This window comes from Xiphophorus couchianus, chromosome 9 (genome assembly GCF_001444195.1).
Source record: "Xiphophorus couchianus chromosome 9, X_couchianus-1.0, whole genome shotgun sequence".
NCBI classification, from domain to species: Eukaryota; Metazoa; Chordata; class Actinopteri; order Cyprinodontiformes; family Poeciliidae; genus Xiphophorus; species Xiphophorus couchianus.
This window is the reverse complement of record NC_040236.1, coordinates 8326604-8351750: the sequence shown is the minus strand read 5'-3', so window position 1 is coordinate 8351750 and position 25147 is coordinate 8326604. Positions and strand designations below refer to the sequence as shown.

The 25147-nt window shown below is 38.0% G+C and overlaps 2 protein-coding genes across 2 annotated transcripts; both read right to left on the bottom strand.

Annotated features, from left to right (window-relative positions):
• Positions 1-625: 625 nt before the first annotated feature.
• On the bottom strand, positions 626-24588 carry kif14 (kinesin family member 14). Its single transcript, XM_028028878.1, has 29 exons — positions 23328-24588; positions 21888-22142; positions 21700-21787; positions 21470-21568; positions 21203-21255; positions 21081-21111; positions 20786-20893; positions 20579-20695; positions 19882-20000; positions 19052-19224; positions 18118-18265; positions 17601-17664; positions 17298-17482; positions 17027-17129; positions 16707-16864; positions 16478-16625; positions 15099-15245; positions 14437-14569; positions 13953-14046; positions 13617-13755; positions 12990-13096; positions 12017-12114; positions 10957-11190; positions 10648-10835; positions 10018-10170; positions 4064-4186; positions 3853-3927; positions 2235-2385; positions 626-1812 (listed from the first exon to the last, which is right to left on the bottom strand). Exons 1-29 carry the CDS (start codon positions 24338-24340, stop codon positions 1445-1447), a joined length of 4872 nt encoding a protein of 1623 aa, XP_027884679.1. The 5' UTR covers positions 24341-24588; the 3' UTR covers positions 626-1444.
• Positions 7360-8528, bottom strand: LOC114151573 (general transcription factor II-I repeat domain-containing protein 2A-like). The gene is made up of 2 exons (XM_028028880.1): positions 7800-8528; positions 7360-7441 (listed from the first exon to the last, which is right to left on the bottom strand). Exon 1 carries the CDS (start codon positions 8514-8516, stop codon positions 7827-7829), a length of 690 nt encoding a protein of 229 aa, XP_027884681.1. The 5' UTR covers positions 8517-8528; the 3' UTR covers positions 7360-7441; positions 7800-7826.
• Positions 24589-25147: the final 559 nt, after the last annotated feature.

Below are 25147 nucleotides of genomic sequence, written 5' to 3'. Positions count from 1 at the left end.
TTGCTTTTTGTTTCTTTTCATAGAGTCTCTGCTTGTGGATCCACAACTTATCACTCCCATCCCTGTGGCCAGTGTTGACTGAACTTTGCATTGGTGCCCACCACAGAAAGAGCTGGCCCTGCTTGACCTTAACCTTTCACCATGAAGGTATCAATGACCTAAGAAAAACTGTACTTCCAAGTGCAGACTGTATTTTAGAAATAAAGTCATGACCTTACATATGTAAAGTAAAGTTGTAAAGATTTTTTTTTTTAATGTAAAGTTGCTTGTACATTTTTCTTTGGAGTTTATCATAACTGAAATTCAATTTTCTCTCCCAAAAATTGAGTTTTGGGATTTGCAATTTTATAAAACAAGTGCAAAACCTAGATTTACTGTATAATTATATTTTGCATCAATAATGAATGCTTTGGGCTTTTTTTTTTTCTTGCAAATGATGCAATCGTCAGTTTTTTGTGGGGAAGCATTGGTTTAATGTGTTTTGTTTTAAATAAAAAGTACAAATACAACACAAATTTCAAAGGTCAAAATAAAAAAAATGTGGGCTTCTATATTTTTTCAATTAGTGAAAAGTTCAGTTAAGAGCCATGCATATGAGTGCTAGCATAAATGTAAACACGCTGAATATAGAAAAATTATGATTTTATTGCTACTTAACAGTAAAAGTCTTTATATGGGTGCACTCTACCAGCAATGTATTGTGAGCTAAAGGTAAAGAACTAGGAATCCATGTGAAATCAAGTCATGCGATTCTTAGCAGCTGCGCAAGTGGCTGTATCATTTTTTAAAGCAATAAAAAATGGTTACAACAGCATTCATTTAGATACAAATATTAGCATGAAACCCAAATTTACAAGTGTTTGAGTGCAAATAGTTTGATATGTTATGCTGCAACACAATATACAGGAGCAAACAATATACAAAAGAGTTTAAAAACCAGGTCCTCTATTTCTTACAAATTAGCCTACCTGGAGTGACCATAATTGAGACTTTACATGTCCCAAAAATATATTGTCCTGAAATAATGGTTTGACAAAGACTGCCCTTTTCCTTAGAGCTTCTATTGACCCAACATCAATTAACGTACAATTTACACTCATGAGTAAAGTTCTAGGTTCACTTGGCGCATCATAAAAATCTTCTCATTGGAGGGCGTGTTTTTACCATACCAACAAGAGAAATCAAAGAAACTTCAACAGTATTTTCCTATACACCATGTTGAAAGCAACACAATTGTTACTCTTGAATGTTTCAAAGAAAGATTGTGTCCATTTTCTGCAATTTGTGAATGCTAGAGGCAAGTATTTATTTTTTTAAACAAAGATTGTTTCCTGTACTTTTACAGTTACTTGAATCCTAGCAGGTTGCCTCTCTATTTTTCTTCAAGGTAACAATTTATTTAAACTCTTAAACTACAACCTATGATTAAAAACCCAAAGAGATATTACACCCAGTGAGGGCTGCCACTGAGTGGCACACCTGAAGTAAAGGGGTACACCACTTTATACACACCTTTATTTCTAACTGCATTGTGAGTGGTGGGTCTTTCTTTAATGGAGGAGTCATTTTCTAAACTGCTGTCCGAACCAGCTGAACTTCTGCTGTCGTTCACCCCCTGCTCGCTCCAGAAAGACGACAACAAGGACTGCAGGGTGGAGTGGAGATCATCTCGTGCAGATATGACTGACTGAAGCTGCAAGGACTTAGTCTCTACTCCCTTCCTGGACAGGTCAGTGACCAGCTCATCCACCACCTTGGTAGAGGAGGAGATCAGCTCTCTGTAGCTGCTGAGATCAGGATTTCTATCCATACCTGGAAGAACAGAAGTCAATCACACATGCACTTTTTTATTAAATGATCACACCTCTGTAGTGCACTGCAAAATTAGGCTTACCTACTTGACAAAAGAAACTAATCGGTTGAAAGAGGGAATGATGAATATAATTTCTGACAACCTCTGCAATCACCAAATCTCAAGCAAATAGTGCACCACTGTTGGATGAGCAGTACTCCATCCCTCCATTTCCAGGCATGAAGGACTGATGCCAAGGCATACCAATGCAGTTCTAGCCACATGTGTTGACCTAACATCTCACTAAGATACTGTTTGTCAGATTTCCTCTATAATTTGACAGTAATTTGTTCTTGCTCCTGATGAGCTTCATTTGCAAGAGTCAACCAGTTCGGAGATTAAAAGAAAAATTCCTAAGAAATGTGCTATTTCAAAGAGTCACCTCGCAGGGCTGTAGACAGACAAGACTGCATCTGTTGGATGGCCAGGGTTAGCTGGAACAGTTTGGTCGACGTAGTCCTCAGCCTCTGTAAATGAGCGAGTAAGATTGCATCTTCCTCCTCTTCATGCGCCTCTTCATCATTTTCTTGCTCCTGTTTGAAAACAGAAATATACCCAGAATGGCAAATAATGAGTAAGACAACAAAAAAGTCAGGTTTTAGAATGAAAGTCTTTGATATCAACTAAGTTCAATACGGCTTCTTTGAGCATGCAAAAAATGTTGCTTTAATTAGACCTTAACAGGGGTTTTTTTTCACCACTTTATATAAAAATAATTACATTCGATAATTTTAGCAATTCACAAAATTGGTATTTTCCACTTAATTTTTACATGAATAAAAGCCAAAAACATGCAAAACAGAATGCACATGCAAGAAATGAAAGCAAATAAACTGCTGTTTGGTTTTTCTGTAAACTCTTAATGACTGTTAAACTGATAGAAAGACTTAAGAATGCAATATACAACCCATAAACTGCTGGTAAATATCATTTTAATTTCTTTTCACTGTATTCTCATATTATTGCTTTTTATTATTGCTAAAAACAAACAAGAAGTAGCAGAAGGACCATACAGGCAATGGTTATCAGTGTGTCCATCCAACGCAAGAAAAGGGATTCATATTATATCTTGATTCTCTTCTCAATGTTTCTGCCATTTTCCCTTTGCTAATTTTTTGTTGACACATAATGGCAGTAAAAATAAGGAAAACAAATACATGCGGGACATATTGAAATGTCTCATGGTGAACACAATAGTAACATTTTGCGCAACAATCATAAAAAAGAATGGTCTCAATACGAACTGCATCCGTACCAAAAATTGTCACTAACATTTTGTGAGATCAAATCTGATTCCATAATTTCCTTAACATGTCCAATCTTGACAACTAAAGCAACTAAACCTGGGTCTGGTTAACTTACAGTGTTGGGGCAAATGTACTCTACCAAAAAGGGGCCAATGCTACCTTTGTTGCTTTAAGAAAATTAAAGTTCTGGCAGCAAAGGAAAAAGCCTGCAAACATTATAGAAACACATTAATGTCAAAAAGAATAAGAAAAAGACTCACTTCACACAAGAGGGATCTCCATCCATACTCTCTCTAAGCAGAACACTGTGCTGCATACATGTCCACGAGATCTCATGACATAGGTTATAACTCAGCTTTATTTAACTGTGGGGGGTGCCTATAAGTGTCCATTACTGGTTCAACAAAACCACTGGCTAGTTTGTGTGGCTAAGATAACTTCAAACAAGCCTGTTAGCTGTAACTTATGCCACTTCATTCACCACATTTATTACGTTGACTACTGTCGAGGGTGAGTGCGCAGAGATAAGCTTAGAGAGCATTGAGCTTTACAGTAGCAATAAAGGTTGAGTGGCATCTTTAACAGGGCTGTTGTGGGAGTGGGTGTTAATCTATTTCATTTAATCTCATGTCAAGGCAGAGGAATTGTTTCAGCTGACTGTGCAGAGTGCCATCCGATTCCAGTTTCAAAAAGCAACTGCCAGTGGTTTTTGGGATGGCACATACACTTGTATATGCGTTTGCAGAAACTCACCGAAATATGGGACTGAATGTAGCTCTGCAGGGCACGAGACATATCAAGAGTTTTGGATTTTAGACTCTGTAAGACCTGGAAGCAGAGATGAAAGGCATCAAAGGCAGAACCTCACTCAGATTTCCTTTGGTCAGCCTACAGGTCAGTCATGTCAAATTACGTGACATCAATCAGATAATTTCCCGCTACAAATGAATGTCTGATGTCTCACTGGGTTTCTGGGATAGGCCAGCTGAGCATCCCTTAGCGTTTCCCTGGTGATGGCAAGGATTTCCTCCAGGAGAGAGCGCACACCCTTTCTGGTTCCCCTCAGCAGACAGCTCAAAAGTGATTGCTGAAAGCATAGAGCATTAAAGACAGTGAACATGTGCATGAACAGTGGACAGCTCCAAAAACTATAAATGCGTAACCAACAAAACGGTAGAGAAAACAAAGATGTAGCAAACATCCCTGATAGTCTGGAGCAGAGCCTGAAGAGGAGGACTGGCTGAATTAAAAGTGTTGCAAAACAATTCAGTTTGACCTCAATCCCAAAGTGATACTGCTTAGAATAAAATAAAAATTTACTCTTCCATCTCCATTGATTATGGAGATTGTGGATTTTTTTTATTACTATCATTTGTTTATCAAGAAATTATATAAAGTTGTTTATATTATATGCATTTTACACAACTTACAGTACTACTCTTTCTCTACTTTTTTTAAACATGTAAAACCCCATACAAACATAACAGAAAGAAAGAAATAATTGAAAAAAAGAAGAAAAAAGATATTATTCTACACATTGAGAAGGTACTCCATAAAGGGTCTCTACTTGAAAGTAAATTTTGCTTGACCCTTGACTGTTTGAGAAGTTTTTTCTGTTTTCAAAATGTTCCTACAGTGTGAAGCCATTGCCATGTGGATGGAGGTAGAGATTTTCAGAAGAGTAAAATACAGTGTCTAGCAAGAAGAAAACAGAAAGCCAAAATCTTATGGTTCAACGTGATCACTGGCACTCCATATATAGCTATGAATGGATCACTTTGGATCTGGGTTCTAAAAATCCCCCTGAGAGTGCAGAAAAGAAATTACTCCAGAATTTGTACAAATTTGGGCAGAAAAAAAAACATATTAAGTTGCAAGGCCTAACAACCAGAAGATCAACAAGACTCAGCAAGGAAAGTTCGAAAATTTGGAAACAGTGATGAGACACAGTGTCTAATTTGGAAGCAGAGAAACAAATGAGAAGGAGACAGGGTAAATTTTGAGGGCAACTCTGAAACAAAGTAAAAATAAATAAATAAAACATCTCTGTAAAGGTCTCTCTTGGTTTTAATGCCTCTCTCGTGCCAAGCGGCATTAGTAGCACCGAGGAAGTAGATGATTTCTTAACAAAGGCATTTGGTTAGAGGGAGACACAAATTCAAAATGGGACCTAAACTGACAAAATCTTAAGAGTAGAGAGCACAGTGAGATGTGAAGTTACAGAGGATAATTTAATAGGCATCAAATCATCATTAGATAATTGAAGCTGGCGAAAAAGATAAAAATTGATTGAATAAATTTGTGGATTTCTACTTCCACATTATTCCAGACTCAAATTTCAAAATTTTTCCATGAGCATCATGTTTCTCCAAATTTAACACAAAATGCCACTTTTAAAAAGGCATTTTCTGCTATTGTCTGCTACAGAAGCGAACATAGCAGCCATCATAAGGAATCTTTAACCACTCTTCATGGGCAAAGGCCTTCAGTTTATTAATATTCTTGTGTTTAGGTGCTGCTCTGGGTTTTTTAAGAACCTGGCAGAAATTTTTATAGGGATCAAGTCAAGCAACTGAAGTGAAGCGAATCTCCAGTATGGGTTCCTAAAGATCCTGTCTTCCCACATTTTTTTTTATTTTACTAGGCTGTTGTTAGTGCGTGTTGGAGTGAGAAAAACAAGCTTTTTGTTTAAATTAGGTTTCCTGACATTAAGGAGGTCCTGAATATCAATGAAATCTGAAATCTCTGTTCACCACAACTGCAGAGTTCAGAAGATGATTTTTAAAAATGGCAAAATTTCAAATACAGCAGCAATTATACATAATTCCACAGCAGTTGTTTTAAAGCCACATACTGCAAATCCATATTATGTGGGGATTTCTAGGTAGAATTGATTTTAAATGAACTGTGAGCATCCCAACTTCCAAACACAGGAAAGCTATCACATGTATTATTTATGATGGTTTTAAAGAATTAAGACCAGTTTTGACTCAGAAGAAGTTTGCAAAAATCCATAGATTTTTGATCATTAAAGCCTGGGGGATGTATATTGTAGAAAGAATAACCACACACATATGCAGCACCAGCTGCTAGAGTAAGTTTGCTCTGTCCCAACTTGAAATCAGTGAATAGTCAGCTGTGACTGTTTTTATCTCCGAACATAAAGTGAGATATCCTAACTTTATCATGTAAAATCTCTTAAAAAGACTCAGTGAAGGCGCTGAAGGTGGAAATTAATGCTTCCTTTTTTAAAAACATTTACATTAATGGCAGATTTTAGCATTTAAATGCAAACTTTAAAAAAAACATGGTGATATTCAGCACAGGTAGTTTAGCTGAAAGGCCACTCAGAAAGCCTGATTACAGTTTTTGAATGAACAGAGAGACCTTAATATTTGGAGACATGTGGTCTGATGACTAATATTGAAGTATTTGGCCATAATGATCATAGTTACACTGGCAGGAAAATACGGCAGTTTACAAGCACAAGAACACTCTCACCACTGACGCCTCGGGGTAACAACAGGATGCTTAGCTGCAGGAGAGACTGGTCCATTTAATAAAACAGATGCCATCATGAGAAAAGAACCCCATGTGCAAATATTGAAATACTGTATCATCTCAAGACCTCAGCCAGGAAGTTGAAGGTTGGCCACAAAGGGGTTTTCCAAATAACTGTGACTATAATCGTATCACTGAATTAGTCACCAAGTGGCTCAAGTAAAACAAAGTCAACATTTTGGAAAGGGAATCACAAAGCTCTCATTTCAGTCCCATAGAAAATTTACATCCAAGAAAGACACTTTCAAATTTGGCGCAGTTACATGTGTTCTGTCAGGAGGAATGGTCCAAAACTCCAGCAAACTACTGTGAGCAGCTGACAAAGCAAAACCTTAAACATTTGCTGTAAGTCATATAGACTAAAGGGTGTTCTACCAACTACCGGGGAAATGTAAGAAAAAAATGAATTTTTTTGTTTAAAAGTTATCTCTATTGTCATTTGGGAATTTAGAACATCTGGTTTGAACTGTTTGAACTAGGTTTATGTGTCACTGCTTTCTCCTGCTTCATCAAGGCAGCAACAACCATGAACCTCTTATTATTTCTTCATGCAGATCAGAACATTTTGTACATAAATAATAATTTTTAAAAAAAGATATAAGTATCCAGATTATTAACAACTAAGGTGTAATGTCTTAACTGCTCTGGCTATCCACAAAGCTTTTATTACTTTTCATTTTCTGTGGATCAGAAGACAATAGAGCAGGGGTGGCGAACAAGTTAGACACAAAGAGCCGAAATCTTTAACTGTGAAAGTCCAAGAGCCACACCACGCGCTGACCTGCCAAGACAGACACACACACACGCGCACACAAACACACATAATTAAAACCATATATTTTTCTAATAACACACTCCTCTTCTTACAACATAACCCTCAAGTGTCCACCCTCAACACACACATCAAATGCAGCTTAGCCAGAGGTAATACAGCAACTACCCTGGAGGTCAGACACTCCCCTCTCCACACACACAGGCACTGCTCTCTCTATCCCTCGCTCTGACACACGCAACTAATGAACACACTTCAGATACATAGATAGGGCCTGTTTAATGTAAATTGATCAATATTGAAATATTCACACAGGCATGTTTAGTCAGATGGTATTTTTTTCAAACTACATCACAGAGTTTCTTACCTTGCTGGAGGTGATGGGGTGATAATCTCAGTGGGATTTCTGGCATCTCTTGTTTCTAGTAATCCTCTGCAAATCAGGTTGGTATTCAGTTGTAGCCACTCGGAGCAGTTCCTTTACGTGAGTGTCAGTCAGAACGGACCGATGCTTGGACTTCACGTGTTTCAAGGTAGAAAACAGGGATTCGCAGACATATGTTGAGGAGAACATCGACAGCAGTTTGAGGGCGGCTCTTTTTACACACGGGTATTTTTCAGTTGGCACAACTCTCCAAAACGCAACAGGGCCTTCTTTCAAAAGAGATTTCAGTCTGTCATCCTCGCGTAGCTCAATCATCTCCAGTTCACTCGCTGCCTCATCAGTGACAAGCGGGGATTTGAGGCAGTCTGCCTCTGCATTAAAAGGGTCGATGAGAAGAGCGATCTGTGGTCTTTTCTGCTGCAGGTCCTCAAAACGCGAAGTAATGCTCCCGTGCAGTTGCGCAAGCATTTTCACGTACTGACCCATATTCATTTTAATGCCAGCCTTCTGCTGGGCGCTGCGCAATGAAGGAAAATGGGACAGATTGCCATTTTGAATGTGCACTTTGAACAGCTTCACCTTGTTAACAAAGGAGAATACACTTTGTGTCAGATCAGGAAGAGTTTTTAATTTCCCCTGCAGGTCCAGGTTTAGTTTGTCCAAGTGTGAAAGCATGTCCACTAAGAAAGCCAAATCCATAAGCCATTTGGGGTCTGAGTTCTGAGGGTAACTTTTGTTCTTTTCTGCCATAAACAATTTTACTGGTTCCAAAAGCTCCAAAAAGCGTGAAACCACTTTACCTCTTGAGAGCCATCTTACAACGCAGTGCAGTGGCAAGTCACCTGGCAAGTCTCCGTCTAGGTCAGCAATGAGATTTTTGAACTGTCGGTGAGTAAGGGCATGCGTGCGGATGTAGTTCACAATCTCCATCATAGGTTTCATGACGTAGTCTAAATTCCGTGTTTTAGACACGAGTTGCTCCCGGTGGATGATGCAGTGAAAATTCCAAAAATCGGGGAAGAGGTCATCACCCTTACAAAGGCCCACAAGGCCGTTCACAGAACCAATCATCGATGGCGCTCCATCCGTGGCTATTGCGGTGAGTTTTTCAAAAGACATATTCGCTGTTTTGAATACTTCCATCATTGCTTCTTTTACGTCAGTGCCGCGAGTTCTGTCTTTTAATGGGACAATATCGAGAAGCTCTTCTTTCACCACGCAGTCCTCAGAAATCATTCGTACAAATATTGCCAACTGTGGCTTGTCCTGTATGTCGCATGACTCGTCTAATGCTACACTAAAATAAGCACATGCGTTCAGGTCTGCATGTAGATCAGATTCAAGCGCATTATTTATGTCTGATATTCTGATTTCAACTGTGTGTCGTGACATCTGGAGATCAGTGATGGAATCTTTGAGTTGTTTGTTATCTGGAGCCAAAATGTCAATTAAATCTACAAAACACTGTTTTAAAAACTCGCCTTTGTTGTATGATTTTTTAGCACGGGCAATATTCCATGCCACTTTATAGGATGCAAGTGTCACAGCTTCTCCACGCTTGGTCAATTGCTGAAACATTTGAGACTGTCTTTTTACCTGGCTTTTCAATGTGCTCAATTTTTGCTTCCGTAGTTCAGTACCTTTGGGGAAATCCTTGTCAATATTAGCATGGAGTGTGCTAAAATGACGCTGAAGGTTTGAAGCCTTGTAATGTGATATCGTGGTATCGCATAATAAACAGAGCGATTTGCCATTCCGTTCAATAAAAAAGTAAGCATCTTCCCATTCTTCCAGAAATGTCCTGTGTTCATCGTCATATTTTCGTTTAGCTTTGCATTTTGCCATTTTTACACAGAAGGTAAGTCTGCGGTCTGCATGCATATAAAATGTTTACCTAATTTCCCGGCATGAGACGTAATCCGCGCATATGATTGGCGGTCACTTACGTCTCTTACGTCTCATAAAAAACACCCAATCTGTCAAATTAATTTATTAATTTTAAAATATTATTATTTGTTTTTAATAACCCCTGATGGATTTAAGTGTGTTTAAGATATAAAAAAAAAAAAGAAGAAAAGAAACATGAAACGAGGAAAGAGCCACAGTATATAGAAAATATGGTAACAGGCAAAGAGCCGCATTCTTATTGGTCGAGAGCCGCGTGTTCGCCACCCCTGCAATAGAGTATTACAAGAGTTACCTTGCCTGTGGCCTGATTGCCAGGAGCTGTAACACTGAGCGGCATGCCCGTCACCACCGCCAGCTGGGCAAGCACTAGCATCGCCGCATCCAAGCACTGACTGCTTTTCCTCCGTGCTTCCTTCACCATTGATGTGATCTCAGATTCACAACCCTGAATTGAGAAAAACAGTTTTTTATTTATTTACATCCAACATCAGGCTAGCATAAACAAACAGATGGAATTAAATTTAATTTACCAGTGAATCAATGAGAGTCAACACAACGGTTGATGAAGTCTGAAGGGTCAGTAAATAAATTAAAATGGTGGAAAAAAACATAACAGGGTTTAGGGGTAAAAATTGTCTGTTTAGGTGCCAAGAGTTGTCAAGAATTTAGATTTTCTTTCCATATATTCATGACCTGTGTGGAGCTCAAGGCTGAGAATTCCCTCTGCTTTGCCATTTCCATAGACAGAGCTCAAACAGCTCAGAGCTAAGACCTGTCAGTCAGATCGGCATTTTGATAAGCCGCCGTATGTCCAAGCTACGCCTAATTGAAGACCATTTTGTCAGCTTAAATTTTGCCTTTTATATGAAATGAAAATACCCAGAAACCTCCATCCCAGTTTTATGTCACTATGTGGATTCACCTGAATAAGCATTTGGAAGAATCCTCCCATTTTCTTGACTTGGCTTTTAAGTTCTTCAGCAGTCGAGTACAGCAAGCCAGAGGAGCGTTTAATAGTGGCCAGCCACTGCATGGCAACAAACACGGCGGTCTCTAATGCCGTAGTGGCCTTGATCAGTTCAGTCTGGGCTGCCACGCTGCACACAAACACTGCAGAAGGATGAGCAATCAGAAAAGTTTGATTAAAATAAAACCCCAACACTTAACAGTTGAACAAAGAACTTTCATAATATTGCATAAATGATTGTTTGAAAAATCAGTTGACGCTCACCACTGTCTTGGCTGTCATCATCTAGACTCTCATACAAGTCAGATATAGTTTGGACAGCCGTGTATACCAGATTCAGATCAGATATCAGTCTGTCTGCCAAGGTCTCTTCTGTCTCGCTGCAGCTTCGCAGACGAGCCAAGGACCGGCCAATGAGCTCCTTGCAGAGGCTGGGCACAGCGGGTTCTGTGGTGCTCGTTAGGTTGGAAGGAGGTTGGACTGATCCACATATAAGCCCTGCAGTGCAGACAGGAGGAGTAACAAAAATAACCAGCGTCACTGCAAGTTCCTACAAGTTCCTCTTAGTTATTCTAAAACAATATAAAACCTTTTGAAGATCATGATTTAACAGTAAAACCTATATTAATTGTGAAAAATAGCTTCTATCAGTTAAATAACACTTTGTTCATCTATGACTGTATTTTAACTCTAGCATGTAAGCTATGTGCTTTTATATTCAATTCAACTACAATTCACTATGCAATACAGTGCCTGCTGCAACTACAGGTTTCAGCCATCTAATGAAATTCCTGATTTTCAAGCCAAACACAAACAAAATACCTTCTTTTCAGTGACAGCTGACAGTGGAAACGCTAACAAGAACAACTTGGTGTCAGTTCCCTTAAACCACAAAAAACCTGTTTAAGGAACAGGTATTGTTTTATAGAAGTTTGCAGAGAAGGATTGAAGAGCTCTTCAACGCTGTGCTCAAAATTAAATTAATATATGTACAAATTTTAAATTTTATGCATTTAAAAAATGCTTAGGATCTTTTCTAGATCTTAAACATCATCAACATAGATCATACCTTTTTTAAGGTAATTTATTTTTTACAAAAAATACATTTTTATTTTATTGGTACAACTCAAGTTTAGCACGGATTTTGCAAGCGCTATAACATTTTTTAAAATTCTTTACAAATTTGTTTTTCACAATATCTTTTTATTAAATTACAATATAATTTACATTCAGTCAAAAAAAGCAATATGACTATTTAAAGTACTAGTCAGCTCCTAAAGTTCACGGAATTTTTAAACAACTGATTTGTTATCAAGCATCTTACCAGCAGACTGTGAGGAGTTGGTGAGGCTCTGAATGGGATGAACTCGGATTTCATACAGACGTCCAGAGATTCGCTTTGTCTTCAGAAGGCTTCGGCTCCTGAAGTTCAACCAAACATAAGCTGTTTAAGTTCACAGCCAACTTCAAATTAATCGTTTTGAGACATTTTGGGAATAATATAACTGAGAACTGCAATCATGAGGGTAATGAAAAATTTGCATTTTGGTTAAAGGGAGAGAGAGAGAAAAAAGACATACCCAGATTTCAGTTAAAGAGAGAGAGAAAAAAAGAGAGCAGGAATCCTAGTAAAGTTATGCTGCATACACGTACATCCACTAAAGTCAGGAAGAAAAGCAGGATGGAGCCACAAACTGTGTGTGAATTGTTTCATTTGGCTGGATCTGGTGGAGAGCTGGGCACCACCAGAACTTTTTGCCATGAAAAACAACACTGTGACAGGAAAATGTTAGATGTTTGTAGTTTCCTTGAGTTGTGAGTGAGTGGGTGTGCACGCGCATGTGCTTCTATCTACATGTTTTGTTTTTAAGGCATGAAGTCTGACAGAAGGAAACTTTAATCCCCCTTCATTTAAACACCATGTTCTGACCTGGTGGACAAGAGACTGAATAAAATAAAAACCAAATGAACCAAAAGGGAAGGAAAAAATGTTACCAGCAGTTTGCTGATTACACTTTTTAAGAATGACAGGATCTTGTGTAAAACATGTGTGTATAAACTTCATTACTTCCATGTATACACAATTAGATTGTCAAAAAACATTTCTTTTGCTTGAACATTGTTGAAATAAGAGTTTAATTGGCCAGCAAAAACCCAGATGAGATTAAACAGTGAGTTGGAAACATGCAGAGGGAAGTTTGGAAGTTTTTCTCCCAACATAATTTGTATAACTAAAGCCAACTACTTCCTGCAAAAACAAGATGCAAACAGAGGGTCTGCAGGAGATGGATAATTACCTTCGGCGAGAAAAGCAGGAAGTGGGAGCAGAGGAGACTAATATATCTTGCTCCCACTCATCATCAGGGTCATAAAACACATCGTCATCTTTAGAGGTGGAATCCCCCTGCGGAGAGTAAAGCAGTGCTGACAAGCCCGGTCTCACTTACTCAACTTAATGAGAAAAGCACGGCAACGTGAGGCTGCAACCCTCCATCAGGCATAAAACAAGCCAATCTGGACTGTAAATAAGGTCAAATGGCAGGGAAATAGGCAATTAAGTGAGAGGTGATGTCAGTCTCTGATTATGCAGAATGAGGAATGGGAAAGTTGGGAGTCTGCACATGTTTTTCTCAATACACAGCATGTAATGTCTCAGTAAAACTCCTTTCAATTGAGGTAGGAAATCTTCCGTGAATTTAGCAGCATATTATGGACCACAGGAAGAGCTTTAAATTCAAATCATAGACAAACAAAGGAGAATCCTAATTAAATAATCCTGAAAAAGCAGAGGCAACTTGAGATGGTCAAGAAAAGAAATTGCAAAACAAGTGTACCCTTTGATGCAGACAAAGAGTCAGCTAATCTGCTAAAACAAAAAAAGGCTTAAAATTACATCAGAAAAATCAATTTCAATGAAGACCAACCTGTTCCAGCTCTCTCATCACAGCCATGTTGTTCTGGAATTTCTCCAAGCTCCAGAAAGTGGAGATTCCCAGCTTTGTGTTTTGAACACGTACTCGAAGCCCGCCTTGCTGGGTGTTCTCAGTCTCAGAGCTTTCATGTCTAAAATAAAAGAAAAATGACAACAATGATAGCTAATCTACACAGATATGACATCTGCTATACAAAGGATTTTAAAACTGAAAGCTGCAATTCAAAATATTATACAAAATGTTTAAATATATGTAAAACCCATGTACTCTTAATCCCCATTTTGATGGTAACCCTCTGTAAAACTTTCCAGACTGCGTCTTTCCCACCTGCTGAAGAGAGTGTGTTTCTTCAGCTTAACGCTGATTTTATTGGCCTCCTCAATCATCAAGGACAGCTTCATGGCATCCCACTGTGGAGAAGCTGCAAAACAGAAATAAAACACCATGACATGACACCAGGCTTTTGAAAGTTTTAGACGCCCAAAATTCCATTTCTTATTATGCCAGCTATATTAAAGAAGTTTATAAAACATGAATGCACCAAGTAACCTTGCGCTGTGGATTTGATCAGATCTCTACCAACTAAACTCAATGCTTCCCGTTTAGATAATGAAATAAAAAGAAAAAAAATATATTCACTATATTGCATGACTTTGGATGATCAATTTGATGAAATACACCCCTTTCTTTCTCCTGAACCAAGGGACAAAAACATGAAAAGGGGGGCATTAAGTTTTTAAGTATAAGAATCTTAAAAAGTTGTCCTCCTAACTTAATGAGACACGTAATGATAGCAGCTGTTCCAACTAACCATTTCTGGTAGTTTGTTTCTCCCTAAGAGCCCTTTTCTTCTGCATCTCCTCCAGCTCCTTGCTGATCTTCCTCTTTTCTGCCTCCAGGGCATCTACAATCTTTGCTTGGCAAACTCTTTGTTCTTCTATAGCCTGCAGTGAGTCAGAGCAAAGTAAACAATGTTACACACATCAGGCCACAACATTTAGCCTTAAACCAGGCTATCGCATAGCTCAAAACACACCCCAAATGACCAATTAATTAAGATCAAGAGTAAGGATATTTATTTAAACTTATGCTTGTTTCTATAGTCAAAAATTAAGGGAATTGGAGATTAATAATAGCAATAAACTTGCTGTACTGAGCTATCATATGATAAAGCAAAAGCATGAAAAAAATAAATAAAAATCTTATGTAAAATACACAAATAAAAGTCATAGAGAGATTTACTACTTGCAAGTATATAAATATTGGTTTAGGCTATTTCTTCAATGTCTTATTCTAAGATGATATTACACAAAGAAAAATATAATTTTGTAAAAACAATATAGAGATTTATTTCCTCTCTACCTCTAAGAAAGGAGATACATTTAAATTTCAACAAAAGGCCAGGTGAGTGCACAGGGACAAAATGATCAAGTCTGTACATATAAAAACAAATTTATCTTTTCTTTTCCTGACCTGAGCTTCCATGTGGAGACGGAGGCGTCTCTTCTGGGAGTCCACCTCCTTTTCCAGCTCCAGCTTGGCTATCTTGAGCTCTGCCATCTGGCTAGCCACCCTCTGCTGATCTCTCTCTTGCTGACGCTTTCGCTCGTTTTCCTCATTCTGAAACAAAATTACAAATGTATTAAACGTGACTGGTGTATGGTATGCACAGTTCAAATTAAAAGTACTGTTTAATACATAATGTTTTTATTTAGTTACATTTTTCACATTTTTATTCGTTTGAAAAATGTTTCACCCTAACAGCTGAAAGTAATTTTAGGAATTGAAATTTGAGTAAAATTTAATTTGCAAAGAAATTAGTAATGAAGAAAAGTAGTTTAGCCATTTAGTATTATTTCAAATATTTCTGAGAATTTTTGCATATTAATGTTCCAACTTTCCTTAAAAACTCATGAAATCCTTTACCCGTCTCATCCCCCTGGTGGACAGTCTAAGTACTACAGTTGTCAAGCGCCAGTTTTATTTAGAAGTTAATCACGGCTGCACTTTTACCTTCTGAAGCAGAGCTTTCATGTGGCACAAAATCAATTTTTTAAGATTACAGAAGGTTAAAAAAAATATTTTAATTAGGCTTTCAACTGTGATGAAAACGTGTATTAGTTTCTGTATCCTAGAGGTGCATTTGAGTGAATAAATTTGAATATGACTGAAAAATTCATTTATTTCAGTAGCTCATTTCAATAAATTAAACATATTATAAAGATGAATTCCACACATTATGATGTTATCAAGCCTTTTATGTGTTATGACAATGTTTCACTTAAAGCTAATAAAAGGACAACATTCTCGTTCGTTTTCCTCGTTCTGAAACAAAATTACAAATGTATTAAACGTGACTGGTGTATGGTATGCACAGTTTAAATTAAAAGTACTGTTTAGTACATAATGTTACTAAATGTTTTTATTTTTATTTTTTTATTGGTCTGATTATAATATCCAGATCTTAAATGTTTCATTCTGAAACAAAATTGCAAATGTATTAAACGTTTGTAATTAAAAAAAAAAACATGTTTAATACAGGAATCTGGGCTTAGTGAAAAGCATGTTTAATGTCCGCTTAAATGTTTTTATTTTCAAAATGTGCTTTTAATCTGACAAATTGCATATTTCAGATACACCTGTGTGTTGAATTTAATAGATTTCTTTATTTAATGTGGACTGTAATTAAATTGAGAATTCAAATTAATTTATGATTTTAATTAGGTTTGTATATAGAAGAATGGTATTTTGTTAAGATTTGTCAAAAAGCATCTAATAAAATGCTACATCTTAAACTGTGCTGATTTCTGAAGATACAAGGGCTTTCTGAAAATTTAAATTGTAAAACATACCAGTTCTCTCTCCAAGGCTTGGATCCTATTTTCATAAAGGTTCTTCTGGTCAGAAAGCTCTTTTTGAGCCACCTCTTTTGCCATCTGAATTCCCTGCATCATCTCTTGTTTTGCCTTCAAATGAGCTTCTTCGATTTCTGCCTCCAGCCTGAGTTAAAAGTGAGTGATTTAAAGGAATTCTGACTTTACTTGTTAGTTTGTCAAATTAATAGAGTTCTTCAACACTCACTTTGCTCGCTGACCTGCAAGAAGCTCATTCTTCGCAAATTCAAAGTCTTTTTGTCCATCCCCGGCTCCTGTCCAGCAAGATACCCGCTTTCCAGACTGCACCTCTGCTGGATGATTAAAGCGGAAGTAGTGGTCCCCACCAAGGATAACTCTGTCTCCCTGGATAGCAGATTTTAAAATAAATAAATAAAACATGAGATGAGAACAGAACCTTGTGCATAAAATTATTTTGTTGTCAACAGGATGTTTGCTTTGTTTTGCTAATTAATCCTTCGGATCGAGTTATACAATAAGGGAAGCAAATACTTTTCCGATACTTACATGGTGTAGTACAGTGGATTCATAGATGAGGTTCCCATTGACAAAGGTCTTTGCGTTATCCATAGGGATGATGCTGACCATATTGTGGAGGTTACTTATGACACTTTAAATGGAAGAAAAAAAAGAAGTAAAAATCATATAACTCTAATTTAAACTCAAATGCAACATACTGATTGTAACTATTCACAACTTTTTCTTGTTTAGTTTTGCTGAGCAGAGTTTAACCTTTTTTTAACTGAACACTGTATTACCAAACTACCAGGACTCTCACCAGTGCCGATCAGCAATAAGAGTTCCTGTGAGCTGAATGTCATGACTGGAGTCCGGCTTGAGCTTGCCCACCGTGGTTCGGCCCTCTTTGATCATATACAGAAGCATCTCTGACAGCTGGGGGTCCTCGTTCAGATTCACCAGGTTTGGAAGACGGTTGTCCACTTTGAAAGTCACACCTGCTTTCTGATTATATGAAATGTGAGAAATACTTGAGCTTTTTTTTTTTGCTCTGTCTTCATTAAAAGAGAAGTGTTATGTTTTCGTTTTAATTTGGGAGAAGAAGGAAAACAATAAAACATACCTGTAGCTCTTTGGTCTCTTCACGTTTGTGTATCTCTGCTTGCTCAAGTTTCTCTCTCCATGCTCTGACATAAAAATAAAATACACAATCACTTTATTGTAATGAAAGTGTTCCTTGCTTCCTTTCATATCTAAACTTTGATATTACTCTTAACTTTCAAAAACAATGAAGGTAAACCGTAAAAAAATTGATGTTGTAATTACATTAATGCTGCAGCATTTGAAAGTAAGAGTTCTGTAAAAAGCTGTAAATATATTATTGTAAAACTGCTCTAAAGTAAAAAAAACAAAACTTAAATAAAACAGCTAATAAACTGTAAAGAAATTTATAGCTCCAATACTCATATTTTCACTGTCATTGTACTGTAAATATGTCTCACAATTAACTGCTGGCATCCAGCTGGTGGTAAGTTACAGTGGAACTTATAACATTTCTACAGTAGATCTAAAAATATACTTCAGGATTACGAGAAACAAAGTTTAAGAAATGGTGTTAGAATGGTTGTAGTGATTCTGACCTGTTGGCCTCAACCATCTCTCTCTCTTGTTGACAAAGTTTACTCTTCAGGGTGCTGATCTCCTGCTGGAACATCCTGACTCTTTCCGGCTCAGTACCCTGGGAGTTCATCTGGGCAGAACGCAGTTTCTCCACCTCTGCCTTCAGCTCTAAAAATGCACCACAGTTTGGGCCAGACGGTTTAAATAAAAAGCTAACTAGCACTGAGAAAATATCAACAATAACAGAAAAATCTAATAAATAGACTGGAAAGAGTTGACATTTTTTTCATTAAGAAGTATTCAGAATTTGTCAGCAACTTGTGCCGCAATCGCTACTGATTTGCTGCATAACAGTGTTCCAATTTGAACAGCAAGTCTCACACTGACCAGTGAGACAAGCTGCATCTGCAGCAAGAGCTCCCCTTAGTGCTGAAAACAGTGAACAGCAGCACAAAGGCCTCATGAAAAATAATACTTGCATGACATTTAGCCGCCATGTGCAACTGACAGTGCATAAATAAGGGAAGGAAGCAAGGTTAGGGCCATGCTTTCATTTCAGCTGGAGAGCAAAAGAGGCGGTGAGAGATAAATGTGAGAGCAGGTTATAATGTGGGGAGGAGAATAGGAGATGAAGATTAAACTTTCTGGAGTAAAAGTTCATAAGACTGAACAAAAAAAATTATCAAGAACAACCTTAACTACGGTAATAAAATACAACGTTTTCAGGTCTGTCAGCTACTAAGGACATACAGTATTTTTCTTAGCCATTAGTAGAATCAAACAGTGAATATACATGGTGCCAGTTTATAGCATAAAATGTGCTTCTAGAGATAAAAACTACACAAACACTTTGTTTCTATCTCTAAAATAAGTCTAAAGAAACAGTTGTTCAGATTGTGTAGATTAATCAAATAACATGAACTAATTTGATTTTGTAAGTCCAGAAAGTCTGACCTCTGATCAGCTTGGCACTGGTGTCTTCATTAACTTTGGCCACGTTGATGATTGTGCGGGCCTGCTGAGCATAGCGCAGCGTGCTCAGGCTCTCCTCCACGTTAGTGCCAGCAGGGCTTACGGTGGCGATCATCGCCGTCTTGGAGTTACCTCCGAGGCTCTCCTTCAACAGCCTGCAAGATGAGAAAAAACGACTTTACAAAACAAAAACAATGCTCCAAATTCCTTAAATAAGCCTGAATTTGAAAGTGATTTCAGCTACTTTATGTTTTCAGAGAAATTGTCATGTCTTTCAGCACCCTTCAAGATTACCGATTCTCCTAGGACACATAAGGATTCATAATGACCACACAAAATAAAACATATTTTATTTTATTTTATAAGGGCATAAGAAAATGGATGGATGGATGGAATATGTGGGTCATGGCACAGAGGCCCATTTTTTAAGACACTTTTGAAAATGGGAAAGATAAGGGTTCATGGCTACTAGAAAAGAGTTATTGGTTGGAACTTAGCTATAGCATTGTGAGCAATCATTTTAAAAACAATTATAACTGCAATAAGAATCTTTTGAAAAAATGCACAATGAGGGGAAAAGGGAAAATATTTTAAAGTGGCAACTACAGCTACTGCACAGTGTGGCATCTTTGCATCACAGAATGTAAACAGCAACCATTTATTGTAAAGCTTTTGTAAACATTAGGGGTGCCAACAAATGGGAATGGCAGAATATTGTATAAAACTGCGCTGCTACTTCGACACCTGACAATATTTCTTATGTGGAAAGAAGCTAACAATGTTGTGTTTAATGAAGCTTTCTGCATCCTTACCATGTGAGAACAGACTCTCTGTACGGTATAAAAACCTTCTTCCTGGTGAGCACCTGTTCTGACAGAGCAGAGATTACCTTTCCGAGAGTTAGCAGGGATTTGTTGATGCTAGCACCCTCCTGTAATGTCACAAAAAAAAAAAATGTTTACCTTTTAGTAGCTAATACAGAGCACACAGAACAGAAAAAAAAAATCTCTATAATAAATGAAAACTGGATTTTTTAAAATCATTATATCAATGAAGTAAAAGCTGAGTCAAAGTTGGTGACAATGAAACAAACAAGAGTGTCATACTTTTTCTTTACACTAAAAATCTTGCTGAGTGCCACTCCTACTGAAGCTTCTTAATATCAATGAATTATAGTCATGTGACAAAACTGAGGTCAACTCACTTAAGAAATTAGTTAAAATCTAAATTTTAACTAATTTGTAAAACGTATGTTTTACTCATTAAACATACATAATTGAGAAAAAAAAGGATATGACCATCATCCAGTAATATGACACCAGCAAATATGTTGCTTTTATTTCATTAATTTAGACCAATATCATGCTATTTTATTACCTAGTTTTGAACTGCAATAAAAGACAATGAAGATAAGTTCCCAGACTGACAGCCTGAGTAGAAACACTACAAGACACAGATGCTAATATTACAGCAGTGCTAAAGAGGGAACATCCCAACATCTGTACTAACCCTGAGTCTCTCCCCAGATGTTTGGGCTGTGCGGCAGCGCTCGCTGCCAGCAAGGTCGACCAGGTTGATCCTGCTGCTGATGCTGTGGTCATGTTCCTCTCCCTCCACAAACTCAGTCTGAACAGACAAATAAATGAGTCACCAAATGATACATTAATGCACACATCAAAATGAATGTAAGCACACAGTGAAGACAGAATTGTGTACCTTAGTCTGGGTCATAACCAGAGTGAAGACAGAGTGAGACCTGGAGCTTTTGTCATTCATTCCTGTGGCTGCTGTAGCTCTCTGCTTGTTACCAAGCTCCAACCAACCCTTAAAAAAAAAAAAGAGGCAAAGTGAATAATGAAAGATTCATACCAAATATTAACTTTGGAGACTTTTTTCAATAATAAGCAATATTCTTATTCAAACAAAAGATTAACTCCAGCTTTTATTTTATTTTCCTCTTCAAAGCAACCTTTAAGAGAAGAAAAACTCTACAATAGTAGTTCCAGCTTACCTGAATGTCACTGTAAGAGCTCACCACATTCCTTGAAAAAGTAACAAAATAAGCAGTTCATATGTATCATTTTTGTTTTTATTGGATTGAAATTAACATAAAAAGAGAAATGGTTCTCTTACGCAGAGAGCTCGGCAACATAAGGACCATGGACCGGATGCTCCCTCACCCTCAGCTGAAAAACAAGTGTGTTACATTTTCACTAATTACCTCACAATAACAGAAAGACATGTCCTGGTAGCATTTTGAGTTAAGCCAAACTTTTGATTTGGCATTTATTTCTTCTTTTAGTAAAATCTAAAAGCAAACACGTTAATTGTCAGATTGGAAAGCAGGATTTCAAAAATGTTAATAGAAAAATACATTTACAGCTGTTGCAAACTACTAACCGGCATCTTCTTCTGGTTTGGCTCCTCCCTTGTAACCAGCAGATCATGAATTTTTTCATTATACACCTCAAAGTAGCTCATCTCCACATGACATTTCACCTGAAAGGCCACATAGAATAGATTTTATGTTATGATACCCAACAGGATGGAAAACTTTCACAACTGTGGTGTTTTCCTGGTAAAATAATTTAGAAAAGGTCAATTAGCAATCTATTTCAGTGTGAATTTACCTCTTCATCTTCCATTGAGGCCAATTTCATAAATAGCTCTTGGCAGAAACGTGGGATGACCCCAGCCTCCTCCTCAAAACCCATCATCCTGGAAAAAAACCAAACATAATCAAACCAAGCAAAGCAAAAGATTTACAAATTTCATGAAGGCAAACAGATGAACTGACAAAAACTCCAAAAACACTCACGTGTATGATTTACCAGAACCCGTCTGGCCGTAGGCAAACAAGCAAGTGTTAAATCCTTCGAAGGCTCTTTGTAACAAAGGCCTGGCCAGGGTCTTGTACACAGTTTTTTGGCTGGCGAAGGTGGGGTCGTCTCCATCCACAGAGCAGAAAGAGAAGTCATATGTGAAGGAGTAGCTTTGCCTGGACTCTGGATGCTGGACATTTGTCTCCTGGCCGTTCATAAAGATGACCTGTGTGGCCTTTTCAGCCTTTTCTCTACAACACAGTAGAATATATAAACAGCGTGGAAAATGCACCTTGTCCTCATTTCCATTTCAGTGATAGTGTTTAAATAAAGAACAGCAGTGTTGCAGGGCACTTTAAAAAGCATCAATGGTTTTAATTAGGACAGAAATCCTAACTGTAGAAAATAGTGTCCTTCAAAACTATCCATATGTCTTTAACTTTTTCAGATTTTTCTGACATTAAAAGGTCAGATATTTGTGTTTTGCTGAAATTTGTATGATAGACCATTTATAGTTGATGTCAATCTTTTTTTCCAAATAAAAATTTGAAAAATGTGGTGTGAAAATGTATTATATCCAGTCTTTTTCAGTTTACTTCTAGGATTGCTCTGAGTTTAGCTCCATCTTTCTTCCAAACATGTCTTAACAGTTTTTCTCCCCCTGTTAAAGAAAAGCAGCCCCACACACAATGCTGCAACCACAGTGAAATGGTGTTGTCAGGGTGATTAAGGTGTTATTTTTTTCCAAAACACATAGCATTTGCATGCAAACCAGAGCATCTTCTTTTTTATAAGGCTTGTGACAAATTTCAAAGACAAATTCTTGCAGCTTTCTGCTTGTGGCTCTTCTAGAAATGCCAGATCTGTAGAGTTCAATTCTGTAGGTCCTCCAGAATTGCCATGGTGTTCTTGGCTGCTTTTCTGATGTTTTCTTTGCCTAGCCAAGAAGTACTTACCATACCTTCCTAAGGTTGCAATTGTTCCATTTCCATTTTTTTAGGATTGTGTGGTGGTGTTCTGTGAGATGCTTAAAGCTTGGGATATTGCTTTATAACTTGATAACCTGCTTTAAACTTCTCCACACTTTATATCTGGTCTCTCTGCTGTATGCCTTTCTTTTCATAATATGTTTTGTCCACTAATGTTCTCTAACAAAACTTTGAGGCATTCACAGAACAGATGCACATATTCTCAGATTAAATTACACACATGCAAAAATTCAAAAGGCATTTAGTAGGATTAGATTTTATTTATAGGTATACTTCTGCAGAAAATTGTTCGTGTTTTTGTTGATAAAAAAAATTCAGAACCTGTTTTTATCACTCCACAAGTAAATTGTTAAGTAAAAGTCAGAATACAGTACATTGAAGAGTGTGGCTGTAATGTTTAAAAGTTGAAGTTTTTGCAAGGCTCTGAAGACAATATAATCCACAAACCTGGCACTGAAGGGTCGGACCCGGACAGCCACAGTCACTGCGCTGTTCTCCATCTTAAATGACTCCTGATGCCCCGCAGCCTCACATGGGTGACTCAGGGGTTGGTCAGCGGGGACTGGAGTGGACATCCTTGCAAAGGTGGCGTCCCCTTGTTGATTTGCGGTGGTGGGCTTTCTCTCCGGCACAACAGGGTGGCTTTTCTCCACACTTGAGGATACCTTGCAGACTCTCGGAGTTGGAACTGGTTTGGCGTTTTCTGCTTGCTCAGCTTTGGGTTTGGGCCTTTCCAAACTTGCAGATTTACCTACAACTTGCTTCGGTGCTTCTTTGCAAGCCAGTCTCTCGAAAACGTCCCTTTTAGCAGCAATTTTCTCAAACGGCGTCCTCCTGGTGGGAGTTTTAAATGTCTTAGTCGAATCATCTAGATGCCTGGAAGCAAATGATGGCGTTTTGGTTTGCGCCCCGGGAGTTGCAGCTTCTGATCCCTTTATTTTTAATGGAGTTTCTCTTAAACTTGCCGATCTAAATAAACTCGCCCTGCCATTTGGTTCACTGAGTACTTTTGAAATTGGCTGTGGGTCAGCAGTAACGCTGACCCCACGCACGGTTTTATGCATGGAGGGCGTCCTGGTCCTTCGCTGTAGAGTCAATCTCTTCTCCGGAGCAGGAGTGCTGTTCTGGCTGCTTTCGGTCAACGATTTCTCGGCACCACTCTTCCTCCTTGACCTCCTTTGTAGAGTGAGTCTGCTCCGGTAAGGTGTTTGCAGCCCGCTGCCGCTTTTTGACAGTGCAGAGACGACATAGGTTCTGTTTACTTGACGGCTTTTATCTGATAACCTGCTCTCTTCAGTCCCAGATTCTGCACCTGATATCCCACTTTTCCCTAAAGATGTGTCTGGTACCTTTACATCTCCCTGTCGGTTTCTGCCGCCGGGTGTCCTTGAGGTTGATGCTGACACTAGATGGTCGTAATAAGTTGTATGCTTCCTTGCCTGTACGCTAAATATAGACATTGCGATGTTCCTCAAAACTCTCAGGATTAGCTAACTAACGGTAACTGTACACTTTCCTAACGCTCCTCAGCATCTAAAAAAGACTAAAACTATTTGCAGTACATCGTAATTTACTTTTTAAAAGTAGACTGAGTCCCATCCGAAGTAAATGACCCCACTAAAAACAGAGCTACTTTGTTTATTTATTCTTTCGTATTCGCTTCCGCCTTCGCCCGCTTCAATTTCAAATCTCGATCGTCAGTGACTGCTGATTGGCTGAAATAATAGCGTGACGATTTTGGCGCAGTCATGCAACCACTTAACCTGACACTAGGTGGCAGTATATGTTAGATCGGTTTTATCTTTTAGTTGAGTGCCCCTAAAGCAGGGGTGTCAAACTCCAGTCCTCAAGGGCCACTGACCTGCAGTTTTTAGATGGGCTACAGGTACAAAACACTGGAATGAAATGGCTTAATTACCTCCTCCTTGTGTAGATCAGTTTTCCAGAGCCTTGCTAATGACCTAATTATTCTATTCAGGTGTGGTGCAGCAGAGGCACATCTAAAAGTTGCAGGGCAGTGGCCCTTGAGGACTGGAGTTTGACACCTGTGTCCTAAAGCTACAAGTCAGAACTTACTTTAGATGCCTACTATAAAATAAGTATGATCAGTGTTCTATTTTTTAGTTGTCTTTAATTAGTTAAGATAAAATCTGCCTTCTCTTGTGACATCTACTAAGGATTAAGGGAGCAGGTTAGGATTCTTTTGAGTACATGTACTAAAAAAAAAACATTTTTTCTGATCAAATTCCAACTTGAATATAAGTTAA

Coding starts and splice junctions, on each gene's coding strand:
- kif14 (XM_028028878.1), bottom strand. CDS start 24,340: ATGTCTATATTTAGCGTACAGGCAAGGAAGCATACAACTTATTACGAC. Junction 17,665..18,117: donor GAGATGGTTGAGGCCAACAG/GTCAGAATCACT, acceptor TTTTTATGTCAG/AGCATGGAGAGAGAAACTTG. Junction 1,813..2,234: donor TCTGTCTACAGCCCTGCGAG/GTGACTCTTTGA, acceptor CTGTTCTTCCAG/GTATGGATAGAAATCCTGAT.
- LOC114151573 (XM_028028880.1), bottom strand. CDS start 8,516: ATGGATTTGGCTTTCTTAGTGGACATGCTTTCACACTTGGACAAACTA.